The sequence below is a fragment of the Lontra canadensis genome, unplaced genomic scaffold, assembly GCF_010015895.1.
Source record: "Lontra canadensis isolate GAN:19392208 unplaced genomic scaffold, GSC_riverotter_1.0 scaffold11, whole genome shotgun sequence".
In the NCBI taxonomy this organism is placed as follows: domain Eukaryota; kingdom Metazoa; phylum Chordata; class Mammalia; order Carnivora; family Mustelidae; genus Lontra; species Lontra canadensis.
Window position 1 is genome coordinate 27,389,732 of NW_022631005.1, and position 18,323 is coordinate 27,408,054.

Consider the following 18,323-nt stretch of genomic DNA (forward strand, 5'->3'; position numbering starts at 1 on the left):
TGTGGTGATCTCAGATCTTCAGATTAAGCCCCACCTCAGGCTCTGCACTTGTCAAGGGAGTCTGCTTGAGACACTCCTTCTCCCTCTGCCCACACCCCCCTCCCCTGCATCCCCCTCGTCGGGCTCTCTCTCAAATGAATAGATCTTTAAAAATACATAAATAAAATACAATGACATTAATATGATGCTTAGTTCTTAAAATATATAAATCACAATTTTTCTAGATAACCAAAAATCAGGATGAAAATAAGGTGATCTACTTAAAGTTAATAAACATTTCCATCATCATGCAATCTTTATGCCTGGAGGCAAAACAGTAAAGCTTCATGTAAATGTAACAGTAAATTCCCAAGTCATTATTTGCTTCTAATTTGTAATGAACTCCTCGTCTATCCTGGTTATTAAAGGCTCTTAAGATTTAAAGGAAAATTTCCTGTGTACATACAGTACTTGAACTACAAAACAAAAGTTTTGTAGAGACAGATGAGGCTGGTACTATTTAAAAAAGGAAATGGGGGGCAGTCTAAAAATTGCAAGTCTATGACAAGATGTACCTCAATTTGTCTAAATGAAATTTTGGTACACAACGTACATACTAGAACAGAAACCTAACTTCAAATTCTGTATACTGAAAATCTTCTGTTAGCCATGTCACCATTTAAAAAAAAAAAAAAATCACACAAACTTAGCTACATAAATTAAATCTGCAGATATCTCAAATACTATTTATGTATTTCTGTGAATTCTTCCTAAAATATTATTTAGTAATAGAGAATACTTCAAAAGGAAAGGAGGGAGACATGAAGAGGATTATGACAGCTAGAACTGCTTAAAATAAAAATAATGTTTCATTTATTTGCAAATACTATTCTGGAAAAAATATCTTCTAATTAATTCCTACTTTATCCTTCTTTAAAGATATTTTGTTTCTTCAACCAGCACACTGAGGATTAGTGCTACATACCTTAGTATCCTGACTTACGAAAACCTTTGGCTTTCAGAGAAGTCATACCTTGCAACCCCAAACTGGCTCTGCATGACTGACTGTGATGGGGATATTAGCATTCTTCCTGAAACTTGGCTGAATACCTTTGAGAACATTCACATTTAACCTTGTGAGCTTCCTCCTACAAAAACAGTAAACTTTATTTATCAGCTACTCGGGAAAAATCAGTTTAATGTAAGGAATAAATTACACCAGGCAGATAGACCATATGTTAATTTCTTACAAACTTAAAATTTATTTAAAGGAGTAAGTACAGGTGCACTGCATACACCTAAGGGCTTTTCTGAACTCCAAAAAGCATTCATCTAAGTACCTATAAGGCGGCTTCATTTCTCAGTTTTGTTTCAGTAGAGTCTGATGTTCATCAAACATCAAGTCTGACAAAACAGCAAACTCCCTTCAATTAAGGTCATAATTTGAAGCATTATTCAACAGTGGGATTTAAATTACATATATAGAAAGAAAAGTAGAAGACTGCAAAAAGGTATCAGAAATCACTATTTGGTCTTTAGATTCGGAAAATATGACTGTAGGTCAACACTTGCTTGAACAGAGGAAGGCTATGAGCAGTCACCGGAATGTAACCCTCCCTCCCAACATTTCCAAAGGTCAGCAATGTGGTTGCTGTGATCTGAGGGCCCTGACACCTACATTTCTGGGAAATCACAGAATGGAAGTAATCCACAACTTCATTTCTTGACAAGATGAACCCTTAATTACAAAGGTGCAAAAAGGAAGTCCTCAACTGCTTACTCTCACTGCTGCAGTATTCAAATAAAAAAAAAAAAATCATTCAGACAAATAAAACCTGGGAGAAAAGATAATAGGTAGGCAAGCAAAGCAGCAATAATTCATATTTGCAGTTAACCGATTTAATGATGCTTTCTTCTACAGAGGTTGTTCTTAAACACACACATACACACAAACACAGAAACAAACCAACAAAAAGTCCCAGCAGCCTAGTGGAGGAAGCCCTCTGCATGATCCATCCAGCATGTTAACTAAGCTGAATGAGTCCTGAGTGACAACACCTGATCTGTAGGACACGTGAACACAGAGCACATGACCAACCAAAAGTCTCTAAGTTCAACCTCATCTCCTACCATTTTTACAGAATAATTTAAAAGTTGAATTCTGCCTTTACTGTTTCAGCTATCTTAGCTTGTAACTTGCTGAAGGTATTGGTGAGCTGTCGAACAGCACAAACAAGAAGTAAAGGTATCTAGATAATAAACCGCAAACTGAAATTAGCCTTTGAGCAATTGAAATGTTACTTAAGTTCTTTTTAAGAAAAAAATTCATTAGAATTGCACTTTTTACATGCCTTTTCCGAGTCAAGTTAACAAAATCAGTATTACTTTCAGCTTAATAAGAATTACTGCTGGCACCAAATAGGAGAAGAGCTGTTTGTTTTTTAAACAGAGTATCATAAACAATCTTTTAACACAAAAGTTCTCAGGACAAGCAAAAAGATGGCTAAATTTCATTTTCAACTCATGGTAACACCAAAGCAACTTTAAGATTGTGAATAAGATGAACTGAAGCTAAATACTGTAGGGGGAATTTTAAAAGTCAGAACTGTTAAGAAACTTTGAAGAGAAATGAATTATTCTCACATGACTTGAAAAGGAAATGGGTCTAGATGAATCCTGAGACATGTTCATCCACTGATGTTCTACAGTGAACAGGGGCAGTTGCACAAGAAGTACACCATAAAACCTAAGTTTAAGAGTTGTAATTAAGAGTATTTAAGCTTGGTAGAGGAAAAATTCAAATGAAATTTTTAAAGTAGAACCTCTTTTTGCCTTCTTTGGTATTTTAGTCATTAAATATTTATTTAGGAAAAGTAGAGGCATCCAGTTCTGGAGTAATTGGGCACATTTATATATGAAAAAAAATCAGAAACCAATTAATAGATCTGTCATACACAAATACATATATATAAACATTTTATTTTAATAATACTCTTTATCACTTCAATTTAAATCATTCCATTATGAAAATGTCTTAATTGAAGACAGAATATTTCTTCAAAACTCTAAATTAAGCAGAGCTTTAACCATTAAATTTACAGCAATAGAGCCTTTAGAAATACATAACTCTTCATTTTACAATAATATTTCCCCTTTAAAAATTTGTCATAGTTTGTCACAGATTTAAAATACAAGGCACCTAATGCTAGGAAAGGATAATACAGTTAATGTAGTGTGATCTTTAAAGTCCCACTAAATTTACATGGACACACTTGCATAAAATTAAGCATTTTTCCTGTGTTGTTAATTTTCAATATTCTACTAAACTCAAAAATATAATCCGTACCTATTATAGGCAGCTTACTTCATCACTTTATCTGTTAAGAAATACTGATCTATATACTTAAATGATTTCTTGAAAACATTTTCATAATATAGGCCAGCATTTAACAAATAATATGTGAAAATAAAGTGTCCAGAACATTAGAATTCTATTCCTTGATTAGTTCAAATCATTTCATCAGCTGAATTCCTTGAGATGTGTAAGGCAGGTTGGTCCTTTAGAGGGACTGTGGATTGGAACTTCCTATAACTGTAGTGATATGTACACAGCTACATAGCAAAGTACTTCATTATGAAATGAAGAAAACAGATATGAGGAAAATATATTTTAGAGTTCCAAACAACTGAAACTGTTATTTTTCAGACTAGGCACTGAAACATTTTCTAAAAAAACTTGCCAGAGATTGTCTCTTCGCTGCATAATGTTCCATTATCAAGCTAAAAATAAAAACAAACACAAAATCGTCATTAGTTTATAACCGTCATAGCTTTGATTTTCTACAGTTCATATTGCAAAAAGCAAATTATCTTAACATTGAAATATATATCAAACACAGTTTATGTACTTAATAACTGGATACTGGAACCAGAGGTGAGTACTAAGAACTCACAGAAGGAAGTTCCATACTACTGTCAAAGGCTGACAGCCAACACTGCTTAGTAAGACAGCATAGTAACAGTTTTGTTCATGGCATACCCCATCATTACCCCATGGAGACAAAGACTCCTACCACACCTGTCCTTTAAACACTACTGCAGTCCATCTTCACAATCTCCCCTTTATCCAGTTCTCACTTCCAAAAATACTGAATCCTTGCCTGGGTGGGGGTGGGCATGAGTGTGAACAAGGGAATAATGAACAGCATACTAGAGAGAGTGTGCATAAATTATAGTACTAAAAAGCTTTAAAGAATAACTGTATGGATTTTTTTTTAGCTTGAAGATGGCAAGTAAACATATTTAGTTCCACTCTGTCCCCAAAAGCTCAGGAGAAGAACAATAAATGGATTTTTTTTTTTAAAGGAATAAATCACATGAACAAAGAGAAGAGCAGAGACAAGAAAACAACAGCCAGCCAGATCTCTCTAAAAAGAGGGGTAAAGAAACACCAAAGAACAAGAAAATTAGCATGGTTTTTAGAAAAAGCAGTTACACATTCAGATACCCTGCCTTACTTTTCACAGCTTGTCAAGTGCCTCTTCTCTATCCCAGGAGAAGATGTGAGGTGTATTCTCTATAAGGAGTAAATAGAGGGTCTCTGGACTGGGGAAATGCCAGGCACAATCCAACATGACTCAGTTACCCGAGTAACACTTACATAATCCTAACATTGTAAACACTGCTTATAGATCTATCCAGAATTACACAATTACTACACTGAGATCAGGAGGTGAGAAGGCAGGTAAACTGGGTGGAGGCAAAGGAGGGGGAAACTTGAAAGTAATCTATCTTCATCTACCAAAGTGGGAAAATAGACTGATGATGCCTAAAATGGAGAAATCAAGAAATAAAAGTAAAAGCAGGGTACTTAGAGAGACTGTGTGTGGCATGGGTGGGGAAGCAGGAAGCAGGGAACAAAACAAGAGACTACGAGTTTAAAGTGATTCTTCAGAGTAGGACAAGAGCGAAAGCAGAACAGGCAGTGCAGGGTGGGTGGCAGCTGCTTTGTACAAGAAATCTTATAGAATTCTAACTCTATGAACTATGTGCATGTATAACCATCATAACAATAAAAGCTAGAATAAAAAATTGGTTGACCAAAGAAACCCAGAACCAAGACAATTAGCCCCAGGTTAGAGGTAAATTTACCATGAAGAGAGTAACAATTAAGCTTCAAAGTCCAATTTGAGTGCAGGGAGTTGACAGTAGCTGTTTAGTGTTCTAGGTGAGCCAGGGAAGCTCAGTGCAATCAGGAAACATTTCAATATAAAAGGGACCTGAAGCTCTCAAATTTCAATAATTTACTGTGATCTCTCACTCTAAGTGAATATATAACCACTTTTATACATGCCAAAAATATATGTTGGATGTATTTCAGGCATTCATTCAGTGAAAGATAAAATATCGTGTACTCATTTGTCATGTCATAAATGCAAGAAAAGATAGTATTTCTTAAAATTTTTTAGGAATGGGGAAATGTTCTTGAAACAGTAAGTGAAAAATCATAGTCAATCAGGATATACACTATGCTAGTTAGGGAAAACACACACACATGTATAGAGAAAAGACTGGATATACACCAAAATAATACTTTTTCTTTACTTTTATACTACAGGAAAAATATTTTTCTAAAGTGTACTATTACATAAAATAATGATTCTTAGTATGAATAAAAGTAATAGTTAAACGTGGGATCACTTCATTTGCACACAGTTTCAACTTACCAAATATTTAATACTTGCAATAATCTAACGAGAGAGGGACTACTGTAACCCCATTTCACAAATAAGAAAACTGAGGCACAGACAGGTTAATAACCTTGCATAAGATCACATAGCTAAGTACATGGAGAAGCTAGAATTGGAACCCAGGAAGTGTGACTCTAGAGCTCGTCTTTTATCTTCTAGACTATGCTGCCCTGAAAAAGCTAATTACGGAAAACCAATTGTGTATTTGAGCATTACAGGAATAAAGAAGCTTATACAAACCTGGACTACAGACAACAGCTAACTAGCTCCATCCTCCTGAGAAACACCGTGCATAGGAATGAGACTCTCACACTGTTCACTGTCTTCAGGAACCCTTAAAAAAATTATGATAATAGTTAAAGAAAGCTTTAAAACTGAAAAGAGCTCTTAAAAATGATCTATTCCATTGTCTGATGCTGTGAGGTCAGAACTAAAATTAGGGCAAGATTTCTCAACAACTTGCCCCAAGTTCTTAGTATAGTACGATTCAAAAATAAAAATCTTTTAAAAAAGAAAAAAACTGAAAAAATTTGAGGCAGTGTTATCATTTTTTATTATAAATCTTATTCACACCAGTGAACATTTTTTCTATGTTTAAATTCATCACACCAAAACAATAAGCACTTTGTTTTTACCTGTAAATCAAAACATTTTTTTAAAAGTAGTTCTGAAGAAACTATCTTACCACCCAAAGATCTCAACAACTTATTTTACCTGGCATAATACATATATAAACAATAATCTTTCAATAATTCTTCATACTAGGCCAGCATATGATTTCCAGTTTATTTAGCAAGGAATATATTTTTTTAAAAACTTATATTGGAACCAAACCTACCTCTGAATTCGATGTTTTCTGCATATAAAGGCAAAAATTCTTCTGATTCCCACCATCACAGGATCCCAATTATTATAATGGCATAAGAGAGTCACAATAAAAAATGAGAAAAATACAGGGATAGCGCCTGCAAAAAATAACCAAGAAAACTGCACCTAAAAATAAAAATAAGAAAACCCCATAATTATCATTAAGACAATTTTCTCCTTTAACATAAGTTTTCCATTTATGAAAATTTGCAGGAATAAGTTAAAACACCGAGAATACTAAGCACTGACAGTATGTTATTAAGTATGTTATTATCAAATATGAGGATTTAGAAATCAACATATGATTCCACTTGCTTAAATTACCAACAAAATTATGTCCTGCTTGGGAAAGGGTCTAAAGTAAAGCCAGAAGGCACACTTTTCATTTATTAGGTGTAATACATCCGGGAGCAGAATTACAAAACATTAAACTTTGTCTTCTACATCATGATGCCCTTTTTCTTTTTTTTTTTTTTTAACTGATTACTGCTGACTTTCAAGTAGATCCTCCCCTTCAGTGTCTAAAGTCACCTTCAAAAACTCACATTTTTAAAAACTATGTTACAGTATGCTGGGATATGTTGTGCTATGTGACAGTTTCTTAAAGATGGCACCAAAAACAAACACTTAAGTGCAACTTTTGCGAACCTTTTATTAACAATTTGCAAAAAATTCTAATCCTGACTCTTAAAACTAGTTTATTTCTGTAGTAACAAATGAAAAGTTTCAAAAGGAAATCACGGCTAAGTAAAATAAAGATGACAAATAGGCATACTTTTACTAAAATGTGAGCCAGAAAAGACAAGCAGCAAGCAGAGCCCCAGTGATGAAAAGTCCCTCGGATATCATCAAAGCTGAGCCCCCAGTACATCATCTTATCAGGGTTCTCAAGAAAATTAAAAATAATGAGATGCCATGAAGTGAAGAAACGCCATCTAGATACAACAAAGATCAAAAACAATTGTCAAAGAAGGCTGCACTGACTGAGACTTACTGCAACCCACTGGTGTGATCTCCTTCAAATAATGATGAAAATAGTAACTCCTATCTTTAGATCAGAATAACTATGTTTGCCCTCTTTAAGTGTTAAAAAAATAAGTGAGGTTTAGGATCACAGGCAAGACTCCCTCTTGTGAGTACTACTCCATTTCATAGCACCATTAGTTAGAGTAATGGGGTTTTATGAGAATATTTTTTATGAGGGACTCACAATGAATAACACAAGAATAATCACTGACAACTTTTAACATGCATGTCCTGCTTGTATGATACACACATGGGCTGTCAGTCCAAGACCCAGGAAAGAGCATTCAGTAAGAGAAACTAAAAAGCCTTCACACTGTTATCAAATTACCGTTATAACATATTCCAGGAATATTTGCAAGAATATATATAATCAAGAAAAACCATGATACACTTATATGACCCAAGACCAGAAAAAGTATGAAAACTGAAGACTAATGAGTTAAAAATGTAGACAGAATTGATAAGAGTGGCTTCATGAATATTCAACTTATTTTATAACTGAGTAAAAGCAAACTTTATAAGGTAGGTAAAACCCTAGTTTACTTTTAAAGACAAAGTTCCCTTGTAACAATGCAAGTTATTTATGTCACCACATAATAAAAAACTTCTAATTTGATTTCCAACAAGCTATGAAGACAATTTTTCAAATGAAGACATTTATTACAACAAAATATTGTCTACATTACAAAAAATATCTAAAAACCTGAATATATGTGAATACAAATCTGAATACAATCAGAGATGCTTCCTATTACACAAAATATCAATTATATTAAATAGGTAACAATTTACTTTAGGCATGATAAAAGATATTGATAACTGCTAATTTCAGAAACTATATATAAATACAGTTGGCTATTAGAATCAAAAACCCCATGAAAGTAGATTTTCCTGGTTTTTTTTTCCTCCTGGTTTACATAAGAGAGAGACAGAGAGCATGAGCAGGGGGAGGAGCAGAGGGAGAGGTAGCTAAGCAGGGTCCCTGAGACCAGGTTGGATCTCAGGACCTGGATCACGACCTGAACCTAAGGCAGCTAAAATGTAAACTGACTGAGCCATCCAGATGCCCCTCCTGTTTCTACAGCTCTGGGGCACACCCTGCCACTTTTTCTAGAAGGTATCTTCTTACCCTCAATTTCCACCCACCAAAAGGCCCACCCCCTACCATTTAACTGGCTAATTGTAGATGTGAAGACAATCAAGAAAGGACTGGTTATGTTTTTCTAATTATTCAATTATTTATTTATTTTCATTTTCCCTTTTCTTCTGTTGTGTCCTATCTTAAAGTATTTGATTAAACAAATTACATAATCATTTAATAAAATTAGGTCCCCTGTACAGTTCTTTTTTAATCCTAATATTAACCTTCAATTTTTATTTTTCAAATCTGCAAAAGCTGATGTTTTCAAAATATAGTACAGAAAAATTCATTTACACAGTAGTCTACCAAAATCCTCTAATAACAATACTTCCCCAGTTTCACTAGAGCAAGTTCGGTTGATATTCAAGATCCTGAGATGTGGAAGGACCTGGCTATTATTCAAATCTGTAAAGAATCTAATGATGTGTAACTTTAGTGTTATGTATATTTTATAATATTCACATTCTTTGAAAATGCATGGTCCATAAGATAATTCTCAATTAAGGAGAAGCTGTTTTTTAACCATGACAAATAAATAAGAATTCACTGAGCCATGAAACAAAGTAAATATCAGCACAGAATTGTTTAGAATATGTATCACTTGGAGTATTTTGTCTTTATCCTATGAACTGCACAAAGATCTAAAGAAAAATCACTTTGAAAATCTGATTCTAACTTCTATATATTATAAGCCTTTGGGCTTTTAAGTATTTCCTCTTCAAATTTTATTAAACCAAAGCGCGCGCACGCACACACACACACACACACACCATTTTGTTACTTAATACTTGGGAGTTCAGGGGAGCCTGGGTGGGTCAGTCAGTTAAGCATCCAACTCTTGATTTTGGCTCAGATCATGATCTCAGGGGTGTCACTGAGCCCTATGTTGAGATCAAGCCCTGTGTTGGGCTCCAGTTGGACGTGGAGCCTACTTAAGATTCTCTCTCTCTGCCTCTCCCTGCTCGTACTCTTTCTCTCTTAAAAAAACAAAACAATGGGCGCCTGAGTGGCTCAGTGGGTTAAAGCTAAAGCCTCTGCCTTTGGCTCAGGTCATGATCTCAGCGTCCTGGGATCGAGCCCCACATCAGGCTCTCTGCTCATTGGGGAGCCTGCTTCCCCTTCTCTGCAGGCCTCTCTGCCTACTTGTGATCTCTGTCAAATAAATAAAATCTTTAAAAAACAACAACAACAAAACAAAAAACAAAAAAAAACCTTCAAAAAAAAAAAGTTTGTAAACTTTGAACTGAGTGATAAATGACTACACTACATCTTTTAGTACTATATATATAGTATGCCTCTTTTCTCCTTGTTACTCCTAGAAGCAGTAAAGAAACTCCTTGCTTCATGCTGCCGGGAGAGATTCTCTTTTCTGTGATGTTATCATTGCCAATGTTTGCCATAAAAATTCCTGCATCCAGACCAGGACATCACAGAAGAGGGACAGAGCACCTGCCCTCCTGAGTCCTGACAGAAATGAGCATTTCCTGAGAAACATAATTCCTATGTTGCTCATATTTTTATATTACTGCAGTATTAAGGAATCTTTGGAATTTATCTTAGGAATCAAAACACCACTACTTATATAATAAAATATATCCCATCCCCTATTCTATACCACTGACTTACCAACGAAATGTGGAATAACCAGCTCCCAAACTGGAGAACTACATTTAATACTGTCCTTAACTTAGAAATTAAGAAAAAAAAAAAGTTAAAAATGTATGAAATTATCCATTTCTTTGGTACTTTTTATATCTCTATATAGTAAAGCACCTTAGAGAGGCAGAGCAGGCATCAACTATTAATCATGGTTGTACGGCTTATAATTTAATCATATGCCCTAACTTTCACTACTCCGTTTTAAAAATCCATCTAAAATAGTCACCCACCTGGGTGACTCAGTTGGTTAAGTGTCAGATTTTTTATTTCAGCTCAGGTCACGATGTCAGTGTCATGAGATCGAGTCCCACATGGGGCTCCACTCTCAGCAGGGAGTCTGCTTGAGATTCTCTCTCCTCTGCCTCTCCTCCCCACTCATGCTCTCTTGTGCACGTTCTCTCAAAAAAAATTCATCTAAAATATTTAATGAACAGTTTGCCTTACCTTTTGCATACACATGTCAGCTATTATGGACAGAGGTATTGTAAGGCTTAATGCAAGTGTGCCTATCAAAGATGAGGTAAGAAAGCAGCCCCTAAAAAGGAAAAAAAAGAAAATAAACATTTCCATACGAAAAAAGTAAAACCACCAAAGAAAATACAGGCATGAACTATCAGGAGTAAAGACAAAAGCTTAGGGCAGATTGAGAAGCAATAAAGCAACTAGGATGATTTTTTAAAGTTTACATTTAAATATTAAAAAATCCAAATATATAAGAATAAAATTTTCAAGTATTTCATACTATTTTCAAAATTTGCTTACACATATTATTCAACATTGGATGTACAGCTTCTATTTCACTAACATTTTTTATACAACTGTCAAAAGAGCTCTTATAGTTTTGTGATACCTAGCTAACAAAGAAAATAGCTTAATTAAACTTCAGGACAATACTTCACAACACAGACTTTTAAGAAAGTGATAAATAAGCCAACTTACGAGTCTGTCAGCAAAGCAAAAATATCTCACCCTCATGAAAACTTAAATAGTCTTCAGATCTGTGTTGCTCTTTTGGTTTGGGTTAGCAATGAAAAGAGCTGACAATTTTTTAAGGATACATCCTTCTTGTTTTCCTTTTTTGTGGTAATTGTTCTAACCAAAATATAAGTTCTTCATTTTCTTTTCACCTTGAAACTTTCAATGTTGGCATCAAATTTTGAATTACCACTCTGGAAATAGTTTTATTTAGTTGAAGGGAAAAAATGAAAGGAAGCATTATACCAAATAGGTAAGCCATTTATACAGACTAATAATGTGGGTGTATAAAAAGAAAATAGGGGTGCCTGGCTGGCTCAGTAGGTAAAGCAAGACACTCCTCCTGCTCTCAGGGTCATGAGTTTGAGCCCCACATTGCAGGCAGAGGTTACTTAAGGAAAGAAAGAAAGAAAGATAGATAGATTAATTAATTATAAGCCAAGATAAAACCATAATGTATATAATTAAGAGACTCACAGAAATTCTAAACTTCTAAATTCTAGCTCAGTATATGACAGAATTAATACTGTCCTGCAAAAAAAGAGCCTATCTCTTGAAAAAGTGTCTCTCAACATTTCAACAGAGGCTGTACCATCAGTTCTTATCACTGCAGTAAAGAGAACTCAAGCACTAGTAGTTCCTACCACACATGAGCTGCTCTGTGAAAAGACAGTCCAAGAGGTCAAAAAAATTTTTAATGTGGCATGTTTTTTAGAGATTTATAACACAAAGTACAATCATGAAGAATCTGAAACAAAGTATTAACAAGAAAACTGTTTGACTTACACCAGCTTTTCCCAATTAGCTGATGGGTGAATCCTTTTGTCATCTATTATCTCAGGGACTCACTTCAGGAAATGCTGAGACAAAGAACTAGGTACTATCATTCAACATCTATACAAATGGTACAGGATATGGGCTTAACAATGCACCTCAGTTTGTTTGTTTTTTTTAAATAAAAAAATCAGTGACAAGTCCGTATCTTTAATTTACAAAAAAACAGCTCACAACCACACTTTGAAATCTGTAGTTTACTACTCAGCACTTGGATTATGTAAGGGGAAGTTTACTGCTCTTTTTATAGTTAAACATACAATAACCCTGATCCCCCCAAAAAAGAAGGGAATCATCCTACATGCAGATTATGAGTTCTGATTTAAATGTGTATTTTCTTATGATTTAAAAAGATGTAAAACATATAGAGATATGCTTCTTAAACTTGTTTTGTTGCCAAGAACATCCAGAATTTAAGGGATGTGTTTGTTTCATTACTGATTGGTTTTGGTTTCCTGCTACTGAACCGTTACCATTAGTACTCATAATCACTCGAGTGTCAAAGTATATCTGAAAAATAAACCTTCTTGAGATCCTGAAAAATCCATTCTAGGTAAGGATAAACATAGCTTTTATCATAATATAAGATTATGAATGTCCAGTTTATCTATTCAACAATACATACTCATATACACATTTGGGAAAATAAATAGTGTTCCCTCCATGGGGACTGATACTGCAATTCTCTATCAAAATCTAAAATCCATATGATTGACTCAGTCTTTTCCACTTACAGGCATTTAATGTGCAGCTTAATTAAGTATACATGCAAAGATAAATAGGAGGATATTCAATGCTACTTTTTTACAAAGCAAAGCACTGGGAACTTAAAATGTCTACCAATAAGGAACAGGTAAAACACATTATATTCTACCTGGTATGTAACATAATGGATTGGAACATAATATACTAGAACACTACATAGGCTTTAAAAAATGAATTGAACCTAACTGCTGATATGTAAAGATTTACAAAACAATCAGGGGAAAAAAAGCAAGTACAAAACAATATCCATAAAAAGTCCCCATTTGCGTATTAAAAGTAAGACAAATTGGGGGTAGATAAGGAGAGTGATACACACTTCTAGATGGGTAGAAAATTTTGTAGAAGGTTTAGAAGTTAATAATGGTTGCCTCTGGGAAAAAGGAATGAAGATTTAAAGTAAAAGAGAGAAAACATTTCCTTTTCTTTGTATATCCTTTTGTAAACTTTTGTATGTACTATTCTTTTCATTCTAAAAAGTTAAATTAAAAAAATTCTAAAACATTTATTATTATTTTTAAGAGTTTATTTATTTATTTGACAGACAGAGATCACAAGTAGGCAGAGAGACAGGCAGAAAGAGAGAGGGGGGAAGCAGGCTCCTTGCTAAGCAGAGAGCCTGATATGGGGCTCGATCCCAGAACCCTAGGATCATGACCTGAGCCGAAGGCAGAGGCTCCAACCCACTGAGCCACCCAGGGGCCCCATAAAACATGTTATTTATTTAAATGTAAAGTTTTCTAAGGGAGCAAAAAAAAGCTCACATAGAGAGATTACATGTCACAACTCCTACTTGATCATCCCCTAAAGCCTATATTAAATTCTGCTAAACATAATAAAACTCTCTACTGTATGTTTAATTAAAACTGGAGCTCTCAATAAAGAATGAGCATTTTGATATTTGTAGTGACATAGTCTGTGTTTATTATGAGTCTTAATGTAATAATGTAATAAGCATCATACTAAACCCTTCTCTAGTCTAACATCCAAAGAAAAATTTAATAATTGCTTTCAAATATATTACTTTGCCTTGAAATTATCTAATTTAAACTAAAATTCCTAGAAAACATGAGCCTGTATTAAAATACAGTGAGTACATAATTAAACTGTAGTAAAAAATGGTTGAATATCAATAATCCCTCATGATTCAACGGAGTTCAATCAAAAAACTACCAGTAAGTAGTTCTCTGTTCAGAATCAAGATTAGAGAGAAGCAAGAGAAACCAGAGAACAAAAGAAATACCAGAATTGATAGAAAAGAAGCAATAGGATGAGAGAGTATACAATATATATTAATACAGAAAATAAAATATGTAAATCTCTTCGCTTAAAAAAACTTCGCACATAAAATACACATAATGAAAGATGAAAGATTGAATGAATAAATGGATTCTGATATCAAAATGTTTTAGATCAGTAAAGAAACTTCAGGACATAAATTAACTATAAAATAAAGTTTATCTTTAAGTGCTACATGAAAGGGAAAAGTGTGGAAGAATATCAAGAAAACCAAAATTTCCCTAATTGAGGAGAGGGAAAAGTACAGGTAGAGCATTAAGGAAGTCTTTATGGAAAAGGCTATTTTGTCTCAGTCTTTTGCAAGGGAAAACTAGTCAGTGGTCTTAATTGGTATATCGTAAAATCCATTTAGGAGCTTAAATACAATTTGTGGGGTTTTTTCAGTTCCTATTAGATGGTAACATGACTAACTTTAAAGCTCTGTATTTGAAAGGTTTCTTAAATTCCATACATGATATTGTCTTCAAACTACTTTAGGGTCATTATCACATATCATATATTTGATACAACATTTCAAAACATGTTAACATCTCAAATTAATCAGGGTTACATATCTAGCTCACTTATATGAAAAGTGCTAAGAATAAAACAAAAAAAGTCCCTGAACAACTATTCCAAAGTCTCTTAAGTTCCCTAGATTCTCACTCAGAACTCATGTTATTCATATTTAGAATATAAACCTCCATTAGATAATGACACCTTTCATTTATATTAACATTCTACTTTTAAAACACTTCTATAAATTTAGATCATTTATATGCATCCATTCATTCAAATATGTATTCAACAAATATATATTGAGCTCCTTCTACGTATAAGGTATTACTCTATACAGTCAGTGCACAGAAGTTAAAAAACAAAGTTCCTGCTCTAGTGGAGTTACTTTATTAAAGTGTGAAGTGTGTAGGGGGAGAAGGTGCACAGAAGAAGCCATCAGAAGACAAAAGAAATACAAATGCTTAAACTATCCAAAAGTCCATGAGCTGGTATCTAATAAATCATAGGGTAATAAATAGTACATACCACAACCACAGGAACTCTGAGAGAACTGTTCCAATAAGGCCGTTAATGATAATGCACATTAATACTACTTTATTGGGGAACTCAAAGTCCTCAAATCCAGTATAATGAAGTAAAAAGAAACCTGGCCATAAGAGCAGCAGATTAAACAGACCTACAAAACCTAAATATGTATAAAAGAGACAACAGTTAGTAACTGAGATTCATTTAAGTTTTTCAAACTTATAACTCTGTAATTAGAAGACATTAGATTTTGCACAAAGAGCTCCAACAGGTTTCCTTAACTGGAACTTCTCTTTCTTTCAGGCAGACATATGGGCAGCTCAACGTCGGAAAAAACTGTACTAGCAACTGGTGGTCACTGAGTCTTCAAGATTCCACTATTCACGCTGCACAGAGCAACTACTACAGAATAAACCACTAATTCAAAAAGAAAGGTTGTTAACCTTAGCTACTAATAAGTTAATGACTTCAAACTTAATGAAATAACTGGTATATCTATGTGTATGGATATGCAGCCCAAATTAATTATGGGGAAGTAGACAGTCTGCTCTCCGATTTAACACATATTTATGTTTAAAGCACCTGTGGTATTGCTGGGAATAATGGAGAAGTTTCCAAACCAGATATATTCTTGGTCCTTGCCTTCCAGGGAGCTCATAAGCTAACTGGTGAGATAACATATATATACAAACAGCTCCTCAACTTATGAACTACGTGCAGACTATCTGTAAAGGAAGGCTGTAACATTTAGTGGTCGAAAGTGTGTGCTCTGCAGTCTGTCTGCCCTGAGTTCCAATCCCAGTTCCACCATTCACCAGTACTGTAAACCTTATACAAGATGCAAACCCTCTCTTAAGCCTCAGTTTTCCAACCCATAACCATAAAATCACATTTAATTCGGTTACTGGGAAAATTAGATGAAACACTTATACAATATAACACAGTCCCTGGCATAAAAAGTTAGTAAAGGTAAACTGCTATTATTATTAAAGAAATGTAAGTTTAATGTTACTACATGTGAATACAAAGACTATAAAGGAAAAATTTACAATTCTGTAGTAATTTTTATTGCACTTCCTCTACAGTTGAACATCATAGATCCATTAGGTAACTATAGAGCTTACTTAAAAGAAAGTTAAATCACAGTAAATATGTATTTTATATTTGTTCCTAAATAATAAACTAGAATTTAGGATGGCTAGTTAAATCTAAACAGGACTGGAGCGTCCATTCTCTATCTGCTGCTAGGACTTACAGCCACCCACCATCTCTGAAGAACTGTCTTGGAGAGCAAACAGGCTTGCCTTTCCCATGAAGTTCCCGCCCTGATCAGCCCACCCCCTCCACAGCCCACAACTAACTCACGAAGGATGCACAAGGCCATGCTTCATGGCTGAAATCCTAATGGCTCAAGCCCAGAAGGTCTCTGAGGAGTATCTTCTTCACCCTCCTGAAGTGTTACCTGCTCCTTCACCCTCCCCTCTTCCTCTTGCTCCCGACATGCCACGAACTGGGCCAAACCTCAATTACACATGAGCCCACATGGCTCTTTCTCCTTCTCTATCCTGCTTTTCTTACTTCCTTGTCCATTTTCCCTGCAAAGTGCCCCTCAATAAATCACCCACAAGAAATTCCTGTGATTAACATAATAAATAAATAAATGTAAAAGGGGGGATCCCTGTCTCTTATCTTGCTTCTAAGATACCCAATTTAAGACATCTAGTGATAAAAATAAAAACAATTCAAATGACACATACAAAAGGGACCCATGACCTGAAAAGCTTACACAACATTAAAAAGCTGTAATTAAAACACCAAAATTTGGCATTACCAAAAACCAAATCTAGTTTGGGGTCCCTGAACTAAATTAAGTCCACAGAATCCCACATAAATTAACAACCTTTAGACCTAAAGACAAAGGTCCCAATTGCTTCTACGTATTCTCCAGATTCTTCAGAATCTGGTCTGCATATCCTCCTATTCTTCCCTAAAGTGAGCCTCTTGTCCAATCACATAGATCTACACATCGTTCCCTGTTATGCTCTGCTCTATCCCCATGCCTAAAGAACCCTCCACAACCCAATCCTAATGTCTTTTCTGTCCTGCCTATTGTAAGGTCCAGGTCAAAATAATACTGTGTTACATCATATATGAAGAAGACCAATCAAGTTACATGACTGTGTGTACTGCAGTACGAATAAATTGAACAATTTTTCCTGAAAACTGCCAGTCTTAAAAAAAAAAAAAAAACCTCAAAAAATATTAGCATTTTGTTCCATTCCAAGTGGAATTTTCTATGACTCTGAAATAAGACGTCACTAAAGTTACCTTCATATTTAAGGTATATTAATTGAATTCCATATTTAAACTTGAATGATCACTTGGTCTGGTAGCTTTCCAAATGTTTTGTTTCTGTTAATCATCAAGTGAAGATATTCAAACATTTTTTAGGAGAAAAATATTTTCTACAAATTAAATTATAATGCAAAAGCCCACCAAAACAGAACTGTTTCAGCTGAAGCAGCAAAAGACTCTAAGAACCAGAACCACGCATGCAACTCCACTTCCTCTCACCCTTCTCAGGATCCTCTGCAAATCGGTTTGAAAGCTACTTATCCAGTCCAATTTCCTCATTTTGCAGATGAGTATGAAATAAATGAAATTAGAACAGCCATATTCCTGGTCTCCTGATTCCCTATTAGCTGTACTTTGAAGTTTCATCACCAGGCTTTTTTATCTAGTGATACTCAGATATCTTTTGGAAGACATCCACAGATATCCAACAGAGAGCACAAGTTTTTTACTGAGCTGATACAAGGCAAGGAAGAGCTTATAAATCATATTAGGTATTTTATTTACCAAAATTAAGAATTGACACCAGAAACTACAATTGGGTAATTTGAAAATCTTTATCATAAAAGAATCTATATCTTAAAGTGCAATGGAAAGCCTTTAAATGGCCCTTGACTTTTAATGAACAGTACATAGACTAGAATGGTATTATATAT

The 18,323-nt window shown here is 34.5% G+C and overlaps 1 protein-coding gene across 1 annotated transcript in view; it reads right to left on the reverse strand.

Moving 5' to 3' along the window:
• Window positions 1–2,938: 2,938 nt before the first annotated feature.
• Window positions 2,939–18,323, reverse strand: part of SLC35F5 (solute carrier family 35 member F5) — a 36,443-nt gene continuing 21,058 nt past the window's right edge. Inside the window, exons 12-16 of the mRNA XM_032856192.1 lie at window positions 15,316–15,475; window positions 10,867–10,957; window positions 6,568–6,722; window positions 5,970–6,063; window positions 2,939–3,759 (exon numbers count right to left, since the gene is read on the reverse strand). Coding sequence (XP_032712083.1) covers window positions 5,988–6,063; window positions 6,568–6,722; window positions 10,867–10,957; window positions 15,316–15,475 — 482 coding nt within the window. The 3' untranslated portion in view covers window positions 2,939–3,759; window positions 5,970–5,987. The remainder of the gene's footprint in view (window positions 3,760–5,969; window positions 6,064–6,567; window positions 6,723–10,866; window positions 10,958–15,315; window positions 15,476–18,323) is intronic.